Source organism: Thermobia domestica, chromosome 5 (assembly GCF_964235325.1).
Source record: "Thermobia domestica chromosome 5, izTheDome1.hap1.1, whole genome shotgun sequence".
NCBI lineage: Eukaryota > Metazoa > Arthropoda > Insecta > Zygentoma > Lepismatidae > Thermobia > Thermobia domestica.
The window spans coordinates 178171443-178191618 of record NC_137458.1 but is presented as its reverse complement, the minus strand read 5'-3'; the positions used below and the strand labels follow the sequence as shown (position 1 = coordinate 178191618).

General features: G+C 38.4%; 1 protein-coding gene across 1 annotated transcript; it reads left to right on the top strand.

The window, feature by feature from the left end:
- The first annotated feature begins 14972 nt into the window (after positions 1-14972).
- Positions 14973-19955, top strand: LOC145685333 (uncharacterized). The gene is made up of 2 exons (XM_081757710.1): positions 14973-16052; positions 19778-19955. Exon 1 carries the CDS (start codon positions 14973-14975, stop codon positions 15888-15890), a length of 918 nt encoding a protein of 305 aa, XP_081613836.1. The 3' UTR covers positions 15891-16052; positions 19778-19955.
- Positions 19956-20176: the final 221 nt, after the last annotated feature.

Here is a 20176-nt window from a genome sequence, read left to right as displayed (position 1 = left end):
GTGTTAAAATTTAATTTATTCACATGGCTTTTGTCTTTCCTTTCCCTCTTTCATTCTTTTCTCATTCTGTTCGGTTTTCCATACTTTTTCGTTCTCGGCATGATGCGTATTATTCTTTTCGTTTTCTTTGTATTAATTCCTATCTCTTTGAACTTAACGTGAATGAAATATCTGCAGATTTATCGCGTGGTTATTTCTCTAATTGATGCTCTCAGATAGTAATACTTTTTCCTTCAAGTGGAGGAATGTCCTGCCACGTTATGTTTTCGGGCATGTATTTGCTGTCAAGTTGGTTGTACAACTATCAGAGATACGGTGAAATTATTCTGTTACTGGAAAAAGCTATCATTTCTTATATATCCGACTTCCAGTTACTAATGTTCGTGACTGTATAGTAAGGGACACTTCTGGATAGTACAGCCATATGGAGATTTACAGCAAAAGTGCTCCACGAGTTGAGTCCGAAGCATTTTCCGGGAAGTATTGCAACCGAAGTAGCTTTAAAGGAAGGCAGGTGGCATAATCGCTGGCCACTGAAAATTCCCGTACTATTGTGCGAAATTCCCACTACCGTCTACAGCATCATCTCTCCAAAATGAAATAATTCTCAGACGTGTAGTTCTTATGGCAAACATATTACTTGATATTTGTCCTATTCGTGAAAATAAAGTGCAACAAAAAATTAAACTCCAATCCTGTTGCCGTTGGAATGAACACTCTTTCAGTCCTTTGATCTGAAATGACTTTGCAGAGTCTGAATATATATTCTGTCACTTCGGGAGGGTAGGAAGAGCGAATCCCCCACCTTCAGTATGAAAATACATACATTTAATCAAATGCTTAGTGAGAGTGAGCCCATTGGTATAGCGTTTTAAGGATTTGAAGTTTTCCTCCCAAGCTATCTTATGTCATAGCTGATGACATTAGAGAACGAGAGATGCAAATATGATTAAAGAGAGATACAGTCACATGTGCAAATTTAGAATTTGAGACAAAATGATCCACCCGAACCTGAGAGCATCCCACTACCAAATGTTGAATTCAAATGGGGAACTCAGTTGAAAGCATCAACTTATTACGGAGGGGAGAAACATCTTAAGATATGGAAAACAAAGAATGAAAAAATTTCAACTGCCCTGGAGGAACTTCGATCCATCAACCTCATGATCACCAAGCAACGACTATACTCACTCATCCACGGAGTCACACAGAACGATAGGCAGTTATACGTCAGACGCAAAACGTTTCTTAATTACAAAACATGTATTTGTAAGGGGGAAAGCTAGAGAAATTTCCCGTTTCTAGTTTTTCTTTCAATGGCACTTACTTAACTACTGTTGTCCCAGCCTGGGAAGAATACTTTCAACCCTCCAGAAATATTCCTAACATTTTTCATACATTTTTAAAAACACAAAACATTTATCCATGACTGTTCTGCACAATTATACTTACACAAAACAGTTACTTCCAATTCTATTAATTCTAGTACCAAGTAAACAGAAATACTGGATATGAACTTCTACATCTCGCGAATAGTCTTGCAGAAAATATCCAAAATCAATTTTTCTATTTGGAACAGAGGGAAGCATACACGCAGGGTTTAGGGAGCAGGTTGCGCCCATGAGATTTGTTTTGCGGAGGAGGGGAGCATAAATTTACCTTCAAAATGGCAAAATCGTACGTTTAGTTATACCATAATTTTACTTTTAAGAACGCCAAATGCGAAGGAGAACGAATGTAATCTCTTTGGCTTGAAAGAATAAAATTATGGTTGAAGGTGGAAGTCAACAGAGATTGATGATGTTTAATAACAATGGATGCTACCAAGCAATGGCGTAGCCACGAGGTCTGAAACCCCCGACATTTGTAAAAGTTGTTAAAATAAGGCCAAAGATTGCGGTTTTATTCAAAAAAAATTCTGGAGGTGGATTCCCGGAATGCCCCAAATGAACGTTTAGCCAGCGACACCCGAAATCGAATCCTGGTTACGCCCCTGCCACCAAGTGATGTACTGTCGTATGTGTGTGACATGCAAATCAGTGTTGAATTAATTAGAGGAGGGGAGAAATCTCGCTAACAATTTAAGCACTCTTTTTTTGGTGGGGAGGGGGACAATGATAAATGTGGGGAAAATTTAGCCCAAGCACTTTGAGGGATACTCACCTCTCGCCCAGATGAGGCTGCAATTCTTAAGTTCCTAAGAGTCTAAGTTCTTCACCCTCTAGAAAATCAGAAAACAATGCATTTGTTACTACTGTATTAGTTAGGTTCTACTTGGAAAAGTCTGCTAAAAACTAGTAAATGTTTAATTTTCTCTGTAAGCATTTATTGAGGTAAAAGTTTTATAACGCATTTAATTAAGTAGTGATATTTCGAGACGAGACAATCATAATTTTCGAGACGAGACTGCATGTTCACGAAACGAGACAAGTAGAGATTTCAAACTGCCTCGTCTCGACCCGTGGCAACACTAGTGATGCCAGGAGACAAAATATTTCTCGTGTATCTCCTCAATCACGAGCAGACTTCGAGACGAGACAGTTATATAGTTTCCTAGACGAGACATTTGCACCAAACGAAACAGCCTACGTCATGTGGTCATACTATTAAATCAGGTAACTTTGTCCTAGGCAACCTTTAAATATCAATAACCGTCGAAAATGTTTAATTAAGTGGACAAGTAGTGAATTCCTAACACATATCGCATTTCGAACACTTTCAATTTATTTATTCACTAACAATTTTAAAAATTTTGCGACTAAAGTAGAGACGGGAGTATTTTCTTTTAATTCCATGAGCGCCAGCAGCGAAAACTACGAAATTTAGTATATAGTTTATATGAAGAAATTAAATATTTTTCTAATCTACAAAAGGAAATTCCTAACAGTAAAGAAAAGTTTTTTTAAAGAAAAAATAACAGTAATTGTCCACATTCTGCTTGAGTCGAATGTATTGCAAACGTTCACATCAAGCAATGGAAAGTGTTCAAAGTTTGCAAAGACTCGTTTGGTTCAAGACTGGCATCATGAAACAACCATGTATTACGTTTTACCTACAAATTCTGTCACCTCTGATACTTCAGCTGGTTTTGCGTTTGTCAATGAACATTTCGTAAGGCGTAGAAAACTGCTGTATTAAATAAAGAAAACGAAAATTTTACTTTAACAGGACTCGAACCTACGTCGATGAGATTACAAGCATTACGCCTTAAACACCTGTGATATATTGTTTACCTGCTAACAACTCATATAAACCGTGAAGTATTGGACAGTCGTTTTACCTTGTGGAAAATCATTGATAATACGAGTAATTTATTCTCGTTGCTGTCAATGCTTTGATTAAATGGAAATTGTATTCATATACAATGAAATTTCCTAACGAGTAAATAATGCTTTCATGTTTTAATTATTTCTTTCTTTTCTATATTTATTTCCGTTCTTTTTCCAAATATAGTTATTCTTGTTCTTTGAATTTACCGTATGACTTACGAACATCGAATGTTCAACATCACAGAAGCAGAACTTCCAGTGAAATGTATTCTACTTAAAAGTTATTCATTTTCAAATGATTATACATTAACCCGTCATGATATACAGTATATTCTTACGTTAACCCTCTGTTAATTTCTGCAAAGAGGAAAGCAAAAATTATTTTTCCCTACGAACCTTAAAGTAAAATTTCACACCTCATGACTCACATCATACAGCTTCACTGTTGCAAGGAGATACTAATACATGAAAATAAAATAGAAATTATTCATTCCCGTGAATATCTCCTATACGCAGTGGCGTATTTACGATTTTGTTCTGGCGGCTTTGCTAACTTGGGGGGCTTTGCCTGGAAATGTGAAAATTCTGCAATATATTTCATTTACTTTACTATAGTAAGTAAGATTTTGAGGGGCTTAAGCCCGGAAGCCCCCCTTAAATATGCCACCGTCTATACTAATAACGTTTGGAAAACAAAACAAATACGGTGAAACTGCTCCAAGTAATACGAACACGACAAAAACAGAATTATCACTCGATTGACCTTGATATACATCGCTCAAGGGCACATACAAACATGAATTCAGCAAACCTTTCTGTGGTGTTTTATTTAGTATTACTATTAGTCAATCTATACAGGGACTGATATTTTTCATGTATAGATAATATTTTTGTTTTTGCTTTATTAAGTTGCGCGCCAGAGGTGTTTTGATATAGGGTTAGTAGGTGCTGTATACATTCCAGATCTGCTGCATTGCGTAATAGTATCATCTATCTATTATTGCACTGCTAGACTGTTATCCTACATAGAAATACCAGGGAGTAGCAGTGTGCAGCACATAAAAGTGGTACTAAAGATAATCTGAATACAATACTAAACATTGTGTCCCCTTGTAGAATATCATTACCTAGATATAAATTGAAATGGGAGCACTTAATCCATCTAGTTTCAACGTTGTAATTCGTTTCGAATATGCCCCTTTGATAAGAGAAATGAAAATATCACCAATTCCGTATTTAGTTAAAACTTGGAACAGGTAATTGTGATTAATTCTGTCACAAGGGCTTCGAATAATTCGTGGACAAAATTGCTACAGATTCATGAAAAGAAAATCTCTGAGATTCGATAAGAAATGATATCGTGGGTTTTACGTCCCACGATTATGCCGGGTAGGTTAAAGCATACGGTGATGATGAGAAATCAATGAAATGATGGAATGAAAAAGTGGGAGGAAACGGGGTAACGAGGAAACTCACGCGCACGCTGTTTGTCGACTAAAATGTTTACTTGGCGCGAGCTAGTTAATTGTTTTAAGTCTTTGCACAAGAGACTTATAGGTCGGTATCTGGTAACAATAACTGCTAATGAATATTTGAGGACTAAAACAGTATTGCCCGTTCTCAGAGACTGCCCTAAAACAAGATGTCTTCAGTAATCATTAAAAAGGACAGCGAGGAAGGGAGCTAAAATAATCAAAAATGTAACACAAGATCCTAATGGTAAAGAATAAATGCCTGTGGATTTTCCAAGCTTGCATAATCAATAGACTGTTTGACATTGTCTATTGTGAACGGGCCTGAAAGACGCTCTCGATTATGATCCGCTAAAACAGATGGAATATACTCTAGAATTTAAAAAGATCAGTACAATAAGTAGTAGGTGGAACATATAATTATTTATGAGTCAAAAAAATTTCATGAATTTTACACCCTGCCTAGGCATCTTTACCCTTAATATTATAGGTTAATTTTTGCCAACACCTGTTACCGATTTCTTACACACATGTCTGTTCTACTAGAAGATATGATTTTCATTTTTATCGTGTCCCAGTGATATATCGCTTTTTTGATAAATAACACAGGCATGCATTATTTCGGTTATGTCATGTTTTTTAATATTGGATGATGAATTCCTATGTATCTTAGTGCGCTTAATCCAAAAATGACCATAGTTTGTTTCCATCACGTCAGAATTGTTAGCAAATCACAATGTGTCAGAATGAGTTATATGTCTGAAAACATCACAAATATGATACGTACAGACAGATGTCAGGACATAGGAAATGTTGCCATCTGTTTGTTTATGATGAAAACGAATTGTTATCAACAATAACCGGTAGATGGAAGCACTCACGTCATTAAACATTTTGTACACTGAAACTGATAGTGCTTTTGCAACCCTTCGTACGTAACCTCCGCGACCAAAAGTGTCTGTGTGTGTGTGTCGGCGGAACAGCAAACATACACTGTTCGACATGTCGTCAAGAGGCTGTAAAACGTTTGTAGATTCCTTTTGTTACATTTGTGGCGAGTTCAAGTTGGCAAGTCAAAAAGGACAGATAGCAATGTTCGTGCGACAAGTGCAACTCGTGTATTTCGGTTGCAGAAAAAACTACGTCGCCTTTAAAGACGTAGTAACCAAGTTCCTGGGCAACAAGGAGGATCCAAATTTCAAGTCTATCATTCATACTATGTTGCTGAAGTACGACAAGTTAGAATGTTCCATGAGGTTGAAGGTTCATTTCCTACATTCCCATTTGGACTACTTCCTCGAAAATCTGGGTGCTGTTAGTAAAGAAATGGTTGAGAAATTCCATCAGAACATCCAAGAAATGGAAAAGCATTACCAAGACGACGGAATACAACAATCATGGCGGACTAGTGCTGGATGTTGCACCGAGATGAACCCAGAAAAGATAACGCGCGTAAAATTCACAAAGACAGCATTACTGGTCTAAAAAGATCGACACAACCACTAAACTAGTGAGTATTTCTATTCTATTCTATTCTATTATATTATATTGTATTTTCTTTCATTTCTAAGCCAGAATATACCACGTGTTTTATATAAAAAAAAAACCGACTATGTCATTATATTACATATTTGTGATAGTTTTCGATACATATTACATTTGCATATTGTGTATTTCGACATAGATTATATATATGCCATTTGCAAACAAGTCTGACGTGATGGAAACAAACTAACTCCCTTTTTGGATTAAGCGCACCAAGATACATAGGAATCCATCACCCAATGTCGAAAAACAGAAGCATCCCAGACTAGTGTAATTTTCACTGTTTGCTTTATTTATATTTAGTCTGAAGATATAAGAAATGTTAGAAATATTTGATTAAATGTTTTATTACTGTGATGATGAGGTAGACAAGTTTAGAGTTCATGTTTATATAATGAGAAAAATATTATAGTTATCCAATTATATATTTTATTTCTTCTTTAGGTTTAATGTCACACGGTTATACTCTGAGGCCAAGGGAGAGGTGATAATGAGATGCATGATAATGATGGAATGCAAAAATGGAGAAAACGGATGAACCCTAGAAGATTCACGCTTTTTATAAAATTCTTTATTATTGTAACATTCTTTAAAGACATAATCTTGAATTATTTGGAAACATTTTAAAAACTTGAATAATACTAACTTGTAAGAAATGTTATTAGAACAAAACATTATTGTTTAACGAATTGACAGAATCTAACTTTTCTTAGAAAAAGCAAGAAAGAAAAGGAGAGAAAGAAGAAAGCTATTGTAGAGTATGGGATTTGATCTGACGATCGTAGAAAAAGTTGAACAGCCAACGAACACACATGAACCAACTACTCTACGAAAGCAACTTAATATACACTCGCTTGGTATTTGGTAGTAACAAACACTCACTTATAAGGAAACGAATGAGACAAAATACCTTATCGTTTCGCATATTTTGTGTCTTATTTCTATTTAATCTTTTGCTTATGTGTAAAATCTTTAATACGTATGACTGTTGGAGCTGTGCTATAAGTATAGTAACTAACATTATGAAGAGCATAAAATCCCTATTTCTTTGCAAATTTCGCTGCGCGTTTGCCACGTTTTCGAAAATGGAACTTAGAATTTGGCCATCAAAGGTTCGGAGACTACTTTTTAATCATAACTTACTTATTTCTTATTGAATTTTTTTGGGGGGAGGGGGAAATATATGTTTCCTTCTTCTGTATATTTCCAAGAAAACACGTGAAAATTTTGATCATAAGAAAGAGAGTTATTCTCATTTATGTAATTTCTAAAGTCATGCGGCAAAAATTCTGGACAGAAATGTGCTTCTGATGTAGTGTTATTAGCACTTTCGATATTTCGTGATCAAAAGTTCGGAGAGCTCTGTGCCTCACTCAACCGTTTATTTTCTAGGAATGTACCAAACACGTATTGCCTTATTTTAAGCCTACAATATCTCGGCACACTTTCATTGATTTCGTTCAACTTCGTCTAGACTTTCGGCCATCAATTTCAATTCTGAAAACTGGCCATTGAAGAAAGCAGTGCCGTTCAATAGTAATAGACGGTGTTTTAGTAGAAAATTACAAGACTGAAATTGTAAAGATACAAAATGAATGCCATGAGGAGAGTGCACACTTGTTTCACAGCAACAACTATAAATGTCCATGTTGTCATACACTTTCAGGTCCTGTAATACAGCATCTCAACATTCAATGCAAATGAGACCAGCTTCACTAATAGCAGTAAATTTTCTCTTTCGGTACAGATGTTAATGGAGGACCGTTACCGGGTAAGAAAATTCGAACAGCAACACGTACGAAACCACCAGGATTACTGGAACAATTTTGTTTGGAGTGACAAAAAGTATTCTACAAGGACGAAAGGGGTTCGCTTTACGCCTGGCGACCAGGCAACACAAGATTATTCCCTGGACATGTTTTGCAACAACATAGACTGGGAAGAATATCCGTGTCTGTTTGTGTTTGAGGAATACATATGGAGTCAGAAAATTGATCATGACAACTCCAAGTATGTATGCAGAGGAATACACATCAATCCTGGAAACACACTTACTCCATAGTTTTAGAGTAATATTTTCCCGAGAAGAAGTACCCACATTTCGTTTTGTTCATGACAACTCCAGACCGCATACTGCGCATCACACTAGCAATTGGTTATTACAACATCCAGAAATCGAAGTTTTGCAGTTGCCATCAAAATCACTTGACTTCAACCCCATTGAAAACATTTGGGCGATAATGCTTAGAGATTGGAATCCAGGTTAAAGACAAACAAGGGCGGCATTGATAGAACATGTGTTTGACGTTTAGGAATCGCTGCGACGCCACTCTGAAATATGCAGCAAGCTAATTGGCAGCATGCGCCAACGAGTGCAAGACGTTTTGGACAAGGATGGGTAGTAGACACATTACAAAATAGGGTACACATGAAATATCTTTGTTCGTCTTTTCATCTGTAGAAAGTAAACATTCAGTCTCGCGACGTCTGTACACAAACTGAAAACAAGGAAAAATTAACTGAAAACAAGTACATATTTGGTAGAGATTAGAACATTTCTTTCAATATGCATAGCATGTGATATTTATAAAAATGTACACAAAATCTCATAATATTGTAGTTTCTATTTTTAATAAAGTTTATTATTATTATTTCACGTCCCACATGTTGTTAAATAGTGCTGGTTAGGGTGATCAGAGAATAAAGGTGATTGACAGAAATAACTATGTTGATATGGAAATGTATAATAATAAAAATAACTACAACAAATGATTTTCCTGTCTTATATTTCTACTCTCCAATCAACTACTTAATAATGTCTTGAGTGGACAATTATTCAATTATTATACGGTATGGTATTACGGAAAGGCGCCCCAAGATAGAAAAAACTGGTAATGATATTATTATTATTATTATTATTATTATACGCCAGAGGCCACTCGGCTGTTGCCACCGGCATCCACTAAATCAATCAGTAGTTTTATAGTGAACCAGAATGAGATTGAACTCAAAGCATTTCACGTCAGCTTACACTTTTCTTTGTGAAATCCGTGGTTTAAACTATATGTGTAATATTTTTTACAGCCAACTGTTCAATAACTTTTCTACAAAGAAAACATGGACAAATAAATGACGTGAAAGTACTGTTTGTCTCTGCTTATTTTGTATCATTTTCACTTGATTGATGAGATCACTGGACGTGAGGCCAGTAATAGCTCACTCAGATATGTTGGTAAGATGTCTAAAATACCTCGTAATTGAACTCGGCTTGCACACTATCATTGTTGAATACGACACTTCTGAATCTTGCATTGTTATTTTTATGCGTGGAACTGACGGATTTCTACAATACGTTGCAGCTATTTTCAAGAACGATGTCTTTCTTATTTAGGAAAAATTCAAGCCAGACTACTGTCGATTCGAACCCGAGTACACCGAACAGGATTCACGTGATTTAACCACTACACTATACACATGTTGAGTTGGGGGAAGCGTCGTTGCTATATTATGAACTTACGAAGCTTTTACATCGTGAAATGTATATTGTGATTGTCAGTGGCGTATTTACGATTTTGTTTCGGGAGGGGCTTTGCTAACTTTCGGAAGGGGGGGGCTTTGCCTGGAAATGTGAAAATTCTGCAAGATATTTCATTTACTTTACTATACTAAGTAAGATTTCGGGGGGGGGGGCTTAAGCCCGAAAGCCACCCCCCTAAATACGCCACTGGTGATTGTTGATAATTCTGTTTCTCTAATATTTTTGTCTCGCAGCATAATTCAGTGTTCTAACAGAACACGAGTATAGTATGACAAAATAGGTAACAAGGTGATTGTATTACACGTCATGGATGTTGCTCAATAAACAAAATGATCCCTCACTGTTTGTTACGTGTAATAAATAATTTTGTGATTGGAAATTATTGCTGGAAATAATTGAAAACGGACGCTCCGAAGTAGTTGTTTCGTAGTCGTGTGGTTAGAGTGGCTGCCTCAAGTTCCAAAGATGCTAGGTTCGATTCTGTGTGTGGGTCTTTGTTTTTTCTAATCGTCAGACGTTTCGACATTGTTCATGTTCGTGAGAAAAAAATATTATGTTTCCACGTGAATTGCAATTTGGAGGCAACAAGTCGTGTGATTATGTTTGTGAGAAAGTAGTACACGATTTATATCAAATTATAACGAATATAAAATAAATGTGTCGCGGAGTGTCGTAATGACGTATTAGAAAACTCCTTGCTTTCCACGCAGCTAGCAGTTACGCGTTCGATTTCTTTCTATTATTTTATCATTTTTGCAATTGAGTGGTGTAATTTCACTTCGTTTTACGTAATGCATATTACTGTCTCATGAAACTCAATGGAGACATGAATTAGGAAGTATGATCACTTCAAGTGCTTTTTGAGAAACGTGACGTAACCTAAGTTGCGAATACACAGACCTTGAATCACATAATACTTAATGTAAAATGTAATCTTGCAGGTTTACGTCCCACGATTATGCCAAGTAGGATAAGAGAGACAGTGGTGATGAACATAATGAAATGATGGAATCAAAAGGGTAGAACTATTCTCAGGACAGAAAGTGCAACAAAACTTTACCTCAATTCTAATAAATATTTTTAGAAAGTTTGAGGTCCACACACCCCGAACCCTTCTCCTGGTTATCCCTTGCTCTCAGAGATGCTTTTAATGTCTTGCCCGTAGATTACTTTTTTCCGTTGGTAATATATACGTATGGTAAATTTGTATGAAATTCCTCCAGGGGTCTGTGGTGTATCCTACGAGCTACCAGACTTTTTTTCTTAGTTACCTTTCCGCACTATATTTAAACGTATCACAGTAAGAATGGGATATTATAGTACCATCCGACTGTCGTCGCTGTGCAAAATTTCATCATAATCTGACGTAGGACAATGAGTGGAATTAGCGTTGTAAGATTTGAAATCAACTTTGCAATATGGCAGGTAAAAGAAAAACATGTAATACGATTGATTGATTGATTGATTGATTGATTTTGAGTTTAACTCTCATACTTGAAAAGAAATTCGGCTCATACTGCCTGGGACTACGTCTCAACAGAACTTGTGGAATGCTCAGAATAAATATTGCTAAAATACAATGTGCTTTGCATGGACTCCAACCCATGACCCTATACGCAGAAGTCCTGTATGCCAACCACTCATCTATGAAACCTAACGTAAAACATTCCTTTGTTTAAATTTATAACACAGGACACTATCGTGTGCAGATCTAATTCTCTCTCTCTTATGTTTCACAAGTATGGTATGTTTCGGACATTTTTGAATATTAGCTATGCTTTATATCTGACTATTTGGCAGTAGTTTTTAGCAGACGGTTCTTCCAAATAAAGCTTAATACAGTAGCAACCAAAGTTTTGTTTACTGATTTTCCATAGGATGAAGAACTTAGACTCTTGGCTAGCTCTTGGCAACTTAAGAATTGCGCCCCCCTCCTGGGCCAGGGGTGACTATCCCTCCAAGTGCTTGGTCGAAATTTCTCCCACATTTATCATTGTCCCCCTCCTCATCAGAAAGAGTGCCTAAATATTTAGCGAGAATCCTCCCCTCCTCTAATGAATTCCACACTGATTTGCATGTCACATACATAGGAGAGTACATCACTTGGTAGCAGGGACGTAACCAGGATTTGATTTCAGGGGGTCGCTGGCTAATCCGGGGTCCACTCCAGAAAATTTTTGAATAAAACCGCAATCTTAGGGTAAAGACATACCTAGCAGGCCTCGTGATCAAGGTCGAGGTTTAAGTAGTGGTCGGTACCTCGATGTCTAGATCTATATGGATGAAGGGCGCACATAGCGAGGAGGTCGCACCCTCGCTGTAAGTCCTCAGTTTGAGGAGAAACATTACTGTAACGCACCTAAAATTATTGCATAAAATCACTGCAAAACGTTTTGAAATTGAAATAACCAAGCAGTTTATAAATAGGGATTGACACGAGACGATACATGAGAATTGCTAAACTCTCGTCATTGTTTCGCAAAAATATTCACCTCTAGTCCATCTCTATCAATAAATCAAAGACTTTTCCATTTTTTTTTTTTTTACATTTATGTGAAGAAATGCCCTCATTCAGCACACAGGTGAGAAATCATTCCCCAGTATTTTTTTTTAAAACAAAAACAGGCATGTCTTCAGGTTTCGATTTAGAGGTGGTATTAACTTCAGCAAATGAAGTTTCGTCACTGCAATTCCATTATCCGACATTTCCTCCTTATAGATATGTGCCTGTCTTTACAGGTATTTCTTTACCCTTTATCAGTAACGAATTTAGAAGATACCCTTTTCTATTAATCTCGGAATTGGGGGAGGAGTAGAGTTTTTAAGCATAGATAGGGTCTACAGTGTGTTTCAAAACAACACCCGAAACGTTTGGGAGGTGATTCCTGACACCAAGATAAGACAAAAAAGTATAGACCAACCTGGGTACACAAATGCTTAATTTCGGAGATATGGGCTGCCAAAAACATGAAAAATGAATTTTAAAGGTCCAAAGCTCCGCAACTATGGACCTACCGTAGTCGGGTCAAGACTTCACTTAAGAACTAGTATGTGCCCTATCCAAATGTCCAAGTTTCAGAATCCTGCGGTGCTTCCGCAAAAAAAAAGTTATGGAGGGTTTTTTTCTACAGGCATATAACTTGAGATACTTGCCAACTACCTCTATAAAAATTATTGCGGAAGAACTGCAGGATTCTGAAACTTAGATATTTGAATAGGACACATACTAATTATAAGATGAGGTCTTGATCCGACTGCGGTAGGTCCCATAGGTTTCGAGCTATAGAACTTTAAAGTTCATTTTTTCATTTTTTTCGACAGCCTTTAACTCCGAAAGGAAGCATTTGTGAACCTAGGTTGGTCTATACTTTTTGTCATATCTTGGTGTCAGGAATCACCTCCCAAACGTTGTCTGTGTTGTTTTGAAACACACTGTATAATTAATAGTAGCTTCTTTTTTCTTTAGAAATTCCATGATTTACGGACTTGAGCCCGAATGCCCCCTCCCTGTATTCGTCACTGCCTATATAATAATAAGCTACAGTTTAATTCTGAAATAAATATGAACAACTTATGTGACATTCACATTTCAGTTGCTATTTTCTTCCATTCTCTATTTAAAACGTGTATTATGATGTTTGTTTCTTATCCCATATTGCTGGAAGATTCCTCACTAGTTCTATTAAGATGTCTTTCATAATCAAATTTAATAGTGCAGCAAAACCTCCCGAGCATAGACATAGAGAATCCTCTGCAGACGAAATTCTAAACAAATGAAGATTCTATTCCGTGCAGCGCTCCAGGAAGAACCACAGAGAACCCGAGCCACAGCGATTCTTCAGCTGAACATCGATGTAAAAATAAACTCGGTTGTCTATCATCGCGAGCACTAATTCACCCTCGTGGTCAACCTCTAGGTCGCAATGTAGTGTACATCTTCGGCAGGGGCATACCCATTTGAGTTTATAGGGTTATGCCAGTATCGAGGGTGCGACCCCCACTTAAACCTCGGCCTCGATCGCGAGGTCTTTTCAGTATGTTTCTATAATTAGGTCTTATTTTAACAACTTTAACAAATGTCGGAGGTTCCAGACCTCCTGGTTACGCCACTGCCTGGTACTATCCTTTGTTCCTAAACATCTTCAGTCTCTGTTCACTCCCACCTTCAACCATAATTTTATTCTTTCAAGCCAAAGAGATTACATTCGTTCTCCTTCGGATTTGGCGTTCTTAAAAGTATAATTATGGTATAGTTAAACGTGCGACTTTGCCATTTTGAAGGTAAATTTATGTCCCGTCCCCCGCAAAACAAATCTTATGGGCGCAACCTGCTCCCTAAATTCTGCGTGTATGCTTCCCTCTGTTCCAAATAGAAAAAAATTGAATTTGGATATTTTCTGCAAGACTATTCGCGAGATATAGAAGTTCATATCCAGTATTTCTGTATACTTGGTACTGGAATTAATAGAATTGGAAGTGATTGTTTTGTGTAAGTATAATTGTGCAGAACAGTCATGGATAAATGTTTTGTGTTGCCAAAAATGTACGAACATTGTTAGGAAAGTTTCTAGAGGTTGAAAATATAATTACCAGACTGGGACAACAATAATTAAGTTAGTGCCATTGAAAGAAAAACTAGAGACGAGGAATTTTCCTCTTTACAAATAAACATTTTGTAAGTAACAAACGTTTTGTGTCTGACGTATGACTGTGTGGCTCCGTAGATGAGTGATCATTCGTGCTCGTGCTTTCGAGCAGTTCAGATCGCAAAGCCTGCTGGGAGCATACTTCATACGATTGTCACCCATTGGTAGTGTGGTGAACTGAGTGGCATCTTGTTTTGCCTATTTAGGCTCGTACGTTTAATATTTGTGGTGATTCCAATTTCTGTGTCTAGAGACTTTGAGCGTCATGTCTTATAAGAAAGAATTACAATACAAATTCATGTTCGATAAGCGTTATCGAAGTTCTCGACCTAATTCCAGTCAAGTGTACCAATGGCTGTTGGAGAAGTTTCCTCGCCTGTTTGACCAGATTTGTGCTCTTCAACTTCATGAAGAAACTTTTAGTATTTATATTAAGTTTAAATCAATCAAAGATTATGACCAGTTTGCCTCGACAGTGCCTGAGACTGTGAACTTTACTCACATGGACGGAAACGTAAGTACCGTAAGGATTTTACCCGCCGAGGACCCTGTGAAATTGGTGAGAGTTTATGATTTTCCATTGGAAGCTCCAGTACAATTATTGGAAGAACATTTTCGTGCCTATGGATTGGTAAGGCGAGTAGAACGACAGTATTGGGTGGCACCGTTTCCTACAGGCATTGACAGTGGTGTGCGGGTCATACATATTGAGCTAACTAAGCATATTCCCTCTAGATTGATCGTCCAAGGTTACAAAGTGAATGTTTCATATGAAGGTCAGCCAATTACTTGTTTTTTTTGCCAGAGTACGTCGCATACCGTCTCTAATTGTCATTTGAAGAAGAAAAATAGTACTATGGGGGGGAAACCGACCCCGCCGCCAGTGGTAATGACTGAATTGGGGAAGGTATGGCGATCTAATCCACTTCCGGCTTCTTCCGTTCATGTAAGTGACGAACCAAGTTTATCTAAGACTGGGTTTGCAAAGGATAACAGTGTTCCCGATGAGTCTCAGTTTCCTGCTTTACCAACGAGTTCCGTCGCGCCTTTACCATTGCCAACCATGTCGTCAGTTTTGGAGGAGAAAAAAATCTTGGTGTCTGAGCAACAGCCCTCCGAGTCGTCTCTGGTCTCTACGATACATTCGGAGAATCTCAAGAATGTAGATGTGCCCATGTGTCCAAGTGACCCCCTCCCCCCCTCGCAGGGTCTTGATCCTCTTAGCAATTCCGTTATCTCACCCAGTGCTACGATGATTGCCGTTGATCCGGCTTCCCAACAAAAACGCCGAAGGGTATCTAGATCGACTACAAAAAAGAAAGAACAGACAGCTGTTGTTGGTGCTTCTCAAGGTACAATACAGTCCAAGTCACGTGATCACAGCCTCAAAAGCCGTGCTACCTCCGATTCCGAGATATAGCGTGCCTGCATTGTGTGTTTTTTCTTCTTTTTTGCGCCTTCAGTTCACGAGTGTTTATAGTTGCATTGAGCTGTGTGTTTCGCACGGTGAAGCTTTCTTTTTCCAGTTTTTATGTGTTATACATTTCTTGTCTACTGCAGTGTCTTTTTATGGGAGATACAAGTAAGTTTTTGTTTGTATTGATGTTAGTGTTTTTGTGTGGAAGTATGGCGCAGATCAATGCTTTTACTTTAATTACACTCAATATTAATAGAATTAGTTCTGCACAGAACTTAGCGTTATTACAACAATTTATTGAACGGAATCGTGCAGACGTTTATTGTTTAACTGAAGTAACTTTTCATACATTTGACTTTCTCTCTGACTATAATACTATAGTGAATTCCGAAAAAACCACTGGTGTCGCGATGTTAGTACGAAAGGGTCTACATTATGATAGGGTTATGCTATCTCCGGATGGGAGAGCCATCCGTTGCTATATTAACGGTATATGTATTATTTGTTTATATGCCCCTAGTGGTTTTCTTAAAACACGAGAGAGGGAAGATTTTTTTTCCAGTGTCATTCCATCGTTATTACCTCCCGGTCTTACTTATTGTTTATTTGCCGGCGATTATAATGCGGTGATCGACGCCCGTGATTCGCTCACGCCATCACCTCCCTGTCATGCCTTAGTTGAGTTGGTGAGAGTTCTACAGCTCCATGACGCTCTTCTAGCATCTCACTCTAAGCATGCAATGACGTTCACCTGTACTACGACACGCAGTCGCTTAGATAGGATTTACGTCGATGCTCGCTTAGGTAAGGCTGTCCTCGCTGTCCATACACGGCCTGTATCGTTCACAAATCATGCAGCTGTATTAGTTCATTTTAAGCTGCCTTTTTTTCTTCCGGCGGGAAGGGGTCGTTCCTTCTGGAAAATCAACAACGAAGTGCTATTAAGAGAAGACACTGTTGAAGAGTTTACCGAGCGTTTTAAGTACTGGCGTAAAATGCAACGTTATTTTCCAACGGAGGTTGCGTGGTGGACTACTTATTGTAAACCCAAATTCCGTAGTTTCTTTCAATGGAGAGGGAAATTGTCCCAACAGCACGATCGTCAGCTATATGAGTTTTATTATAGGGCACTATGTGACCTCTGGGCTGCACAGCCTTCCCTACTTAATCTGGCTTGTATTAACGATATTAAACGTAGACTGCGTCAAATCGATACTCGAGTATCGTTGCAGGCGTATTTTTCAGACGATCTATATCATTGTTTTCCGGAAGAATCGTCTTCCTTGTATCATGTAGATCGCCTTTTTCGACAGCGACGAGCTACATGTATTGAATCGTTAGTATTGGCCAACGGCGATACCATTTCCGACCCTTTACAGATCTTACAAGAATTTACGCAACACTTTATAGCCTTCACGAGCGCATCGCATTCGGATCTTCTTTTTGCTCCTGAGTTTCTATCAGCAATTCCCCAGCGGCTGCCTGCAGAAGATTGTCAGGCTCTATTGCGCCCAATTACGGCTGACGACATCTTGGCGGTTCTCAATAAGTCTAAGGGACGTAGTTCTCCCGGCATAGATGGCTTGAGTGTATCTTTTTACCGTCATTACTGGCCTATTCTTCGTGGTACCCTTGTGACACTTTTTAATTCCTGGTTGTCTAATGTGCCCTTTCATTCTAATACTGCGGTTGTCGCACTTATACCCAAATCGTCCAAGGCGAAGGTTGTGGCTGATTACCGCCCTATCTCTTTATTGCCAGTTGATTTGAAATTGTTTACTAAAGTTCTTACAGCCCGATTACGACCCATCATACAGAAACTTATCAGTCCGTATCAAGCAGCCCTGCACGAATCGAATAACATTCAATTCACCCTTCGTACTCTTCGAGACCTCTTTGCATACTTTCAGTCTCGCGGTGTCCCAGCCGGAGCGTTAGCAGTAGACCTAGAGAAGGCTTATGATAGTGTCGATCATAATTTCCTTCGTCTAACCCTCGACGCTTGGGGTTTTCCCGCAGCTTTCTGTCAAGTAATTTCGAATTTATACACCACCGCCACGTTTCGTCTCCAAATTAATGGACATCTATCTGACCTCATTCCCTTAAAACGAGGATTGCGTCAGGGCTGTAGTTTAAGCTCTATTTTGTTTTCTTTAGTTATAGACCCTCTTCTCCATCGTTTGGCGCTAATGTCTCCCCCAGGCCCTACCCTCTTTACTTGTCAAAACATCTATTGTTTCGCTGATGATTTGACTATCACAGGGGTTGACGCAGTTGCTCTCCAGGGTGTCTTTCTGGTTCTCAAACGATTCTCGCGTTGCTCTGGTCTTCAGTTTAATGAAAAGAAAACTCAAGTGTTACAATTTCACGGCTTTCAGTTACCCTCTCCTACCCCAGGTACGCAGCCTATACCGCATGTGACATCCTTAACTATTTTAGGCATTCCATTCACGTCCCTTCCCACTCCCCATTATGACGAAGTTTGGCAACCTCTCCTTCAGCAAATTCGAGGGTTGTTCTTCACCCTCCGATTTCGTCGACTTCATTTATGGCATCGCATTCAGTTTATCAATATCTACGTGGCATCTAAATTGTGGTATAGGGCTCGGGTCTTTCCCCTCCCTGAGATTTACGCCAAAAAATTTGAATCTCTGTTCCTTTGGCACATATGGCGGGGTTACTATTTTCGCATCCCCAGAACTGCCATTTATCTCTCACGTTCCCGCGGTGGTCTCGGTTTAGTTCATATCCGTCTCAAATGTCAAACTCTCTTCATGGCAGATTCCTACGTGGGTCTTTCATCCGTCGATTCTATTACGAACCATTGGTTTAGTTGTTTTTGGCCGGAGTACGCTCACCCTGTCAATCCCCCTTTTATTCAATTTGCCGATCAGTGTCCGAAATATGTGTTGATCTTTATTCGATATTGGATTTATGCCGGGGTGCCTTTGGTCCCCCAGCAGCACAATGCTCGCTCATTATATTCTGTTCTCTTCACATTGTCCTCTCAGCCGACTCAGTTACGAGTAGTACAACACTTTCCACATATAGAGTGGCGGCAAGTCTGGGCTAACATTTGGAACCCAATCTTACCTCCCTATATGCAAGTGTTATGGTTTCAAGTAGTCCATCAACTTATCCCAACACGTGCGCGGCTTTATGCTATACAACGAGCACCTGATGCTTTGTGTACTATATGTCGTTCTGAGGACACTTTGGCTCATCGGTTTACAACATGTGAGGGAGCGCCAGTGATATGGAACGCCTTGCAGGTGATGGTGGGTCGTATCACTCGTCGTCCGAGTGCACAGTTTCACATTGATCATCTGCTCCTGCCGGACTTTCATTTTTTTCCCCCCACTAAGCATCGGACAGTGCTTTTCCTGCTAGCCAGCACTTTACTATATTTCCAGCGGCATATCACGTTACTGGATGCACGCACTTATTTTGATTTTCTTCAACGTACACGCCGGAAATGTTATTCTCCGCAGCAGGAAAGGATTTCTTTTAGTAGGTTTTTAGAAGTGCTTTTGTCATGAACTAAAGTTCCTCTCTCGTGTTTTTTTTTTGTTATTATTATTATTATTATTATTATTATTATTATTATTATTATCATTGTTCATATTATTATTATTATTATTATTATTATTTTTTACTTTTGCATTTCTTTATTTCTAGTTCTCTGAATTTATAGTTGTAGACCCAGAATTGGTGATTTTTATATTTATGTCTAGTACTTTTCATGTTTAGACTCAGCTAGTTGAGTCCATTTTGTATTTTTCAAGAAGGTAATAATAAAACTAGTGAGTAGAGTCGTTGCTTGGTAATCGTGAGGTTCATGGATCGAATCCCGTCCCGGAAGTTGACTTCTTTTTCATTCTTTGCTTCAGATATCTTAAGATGTTTCTCCCCGTCCGTAATCATCTGATGCTTTCAACTGAGTTTTCAACTTGAATTCAGCAATTGGTAGTGGGATGCTCTCAGATTCGGGTAAGCTTTTACATGTCTATTTAGAAAACCAAAATTTGCGACAAAATATGGATGCAATCCGATCATTTTGTCACAAATTCTAAATATGCACATGTGACTGTATCTCATCATATTTGCATCTCTCGTTCTCTAATATCATCAGCTGACATAAGATGGCTCGGGAGCAAAAGTTCAAATCATAAATGCGCTATACCAATGGGCGTACCCTCCTGAAGTGACAGAATATTTATTCAGGCTCTGCAAGTCATTTCAGATCAAACGACTCAAAGAGTGTTCATTCCAACAACAACAGGATTGGA

Coding starts and splice junctions, on each gene's coding strand:
- LOC145685333 (XM_081757710.1), top strand. CDS start 14,973: ATGGACGGAAACGTAAGTACCGTAAGGATTTTACCCGCCGAGGACCCT.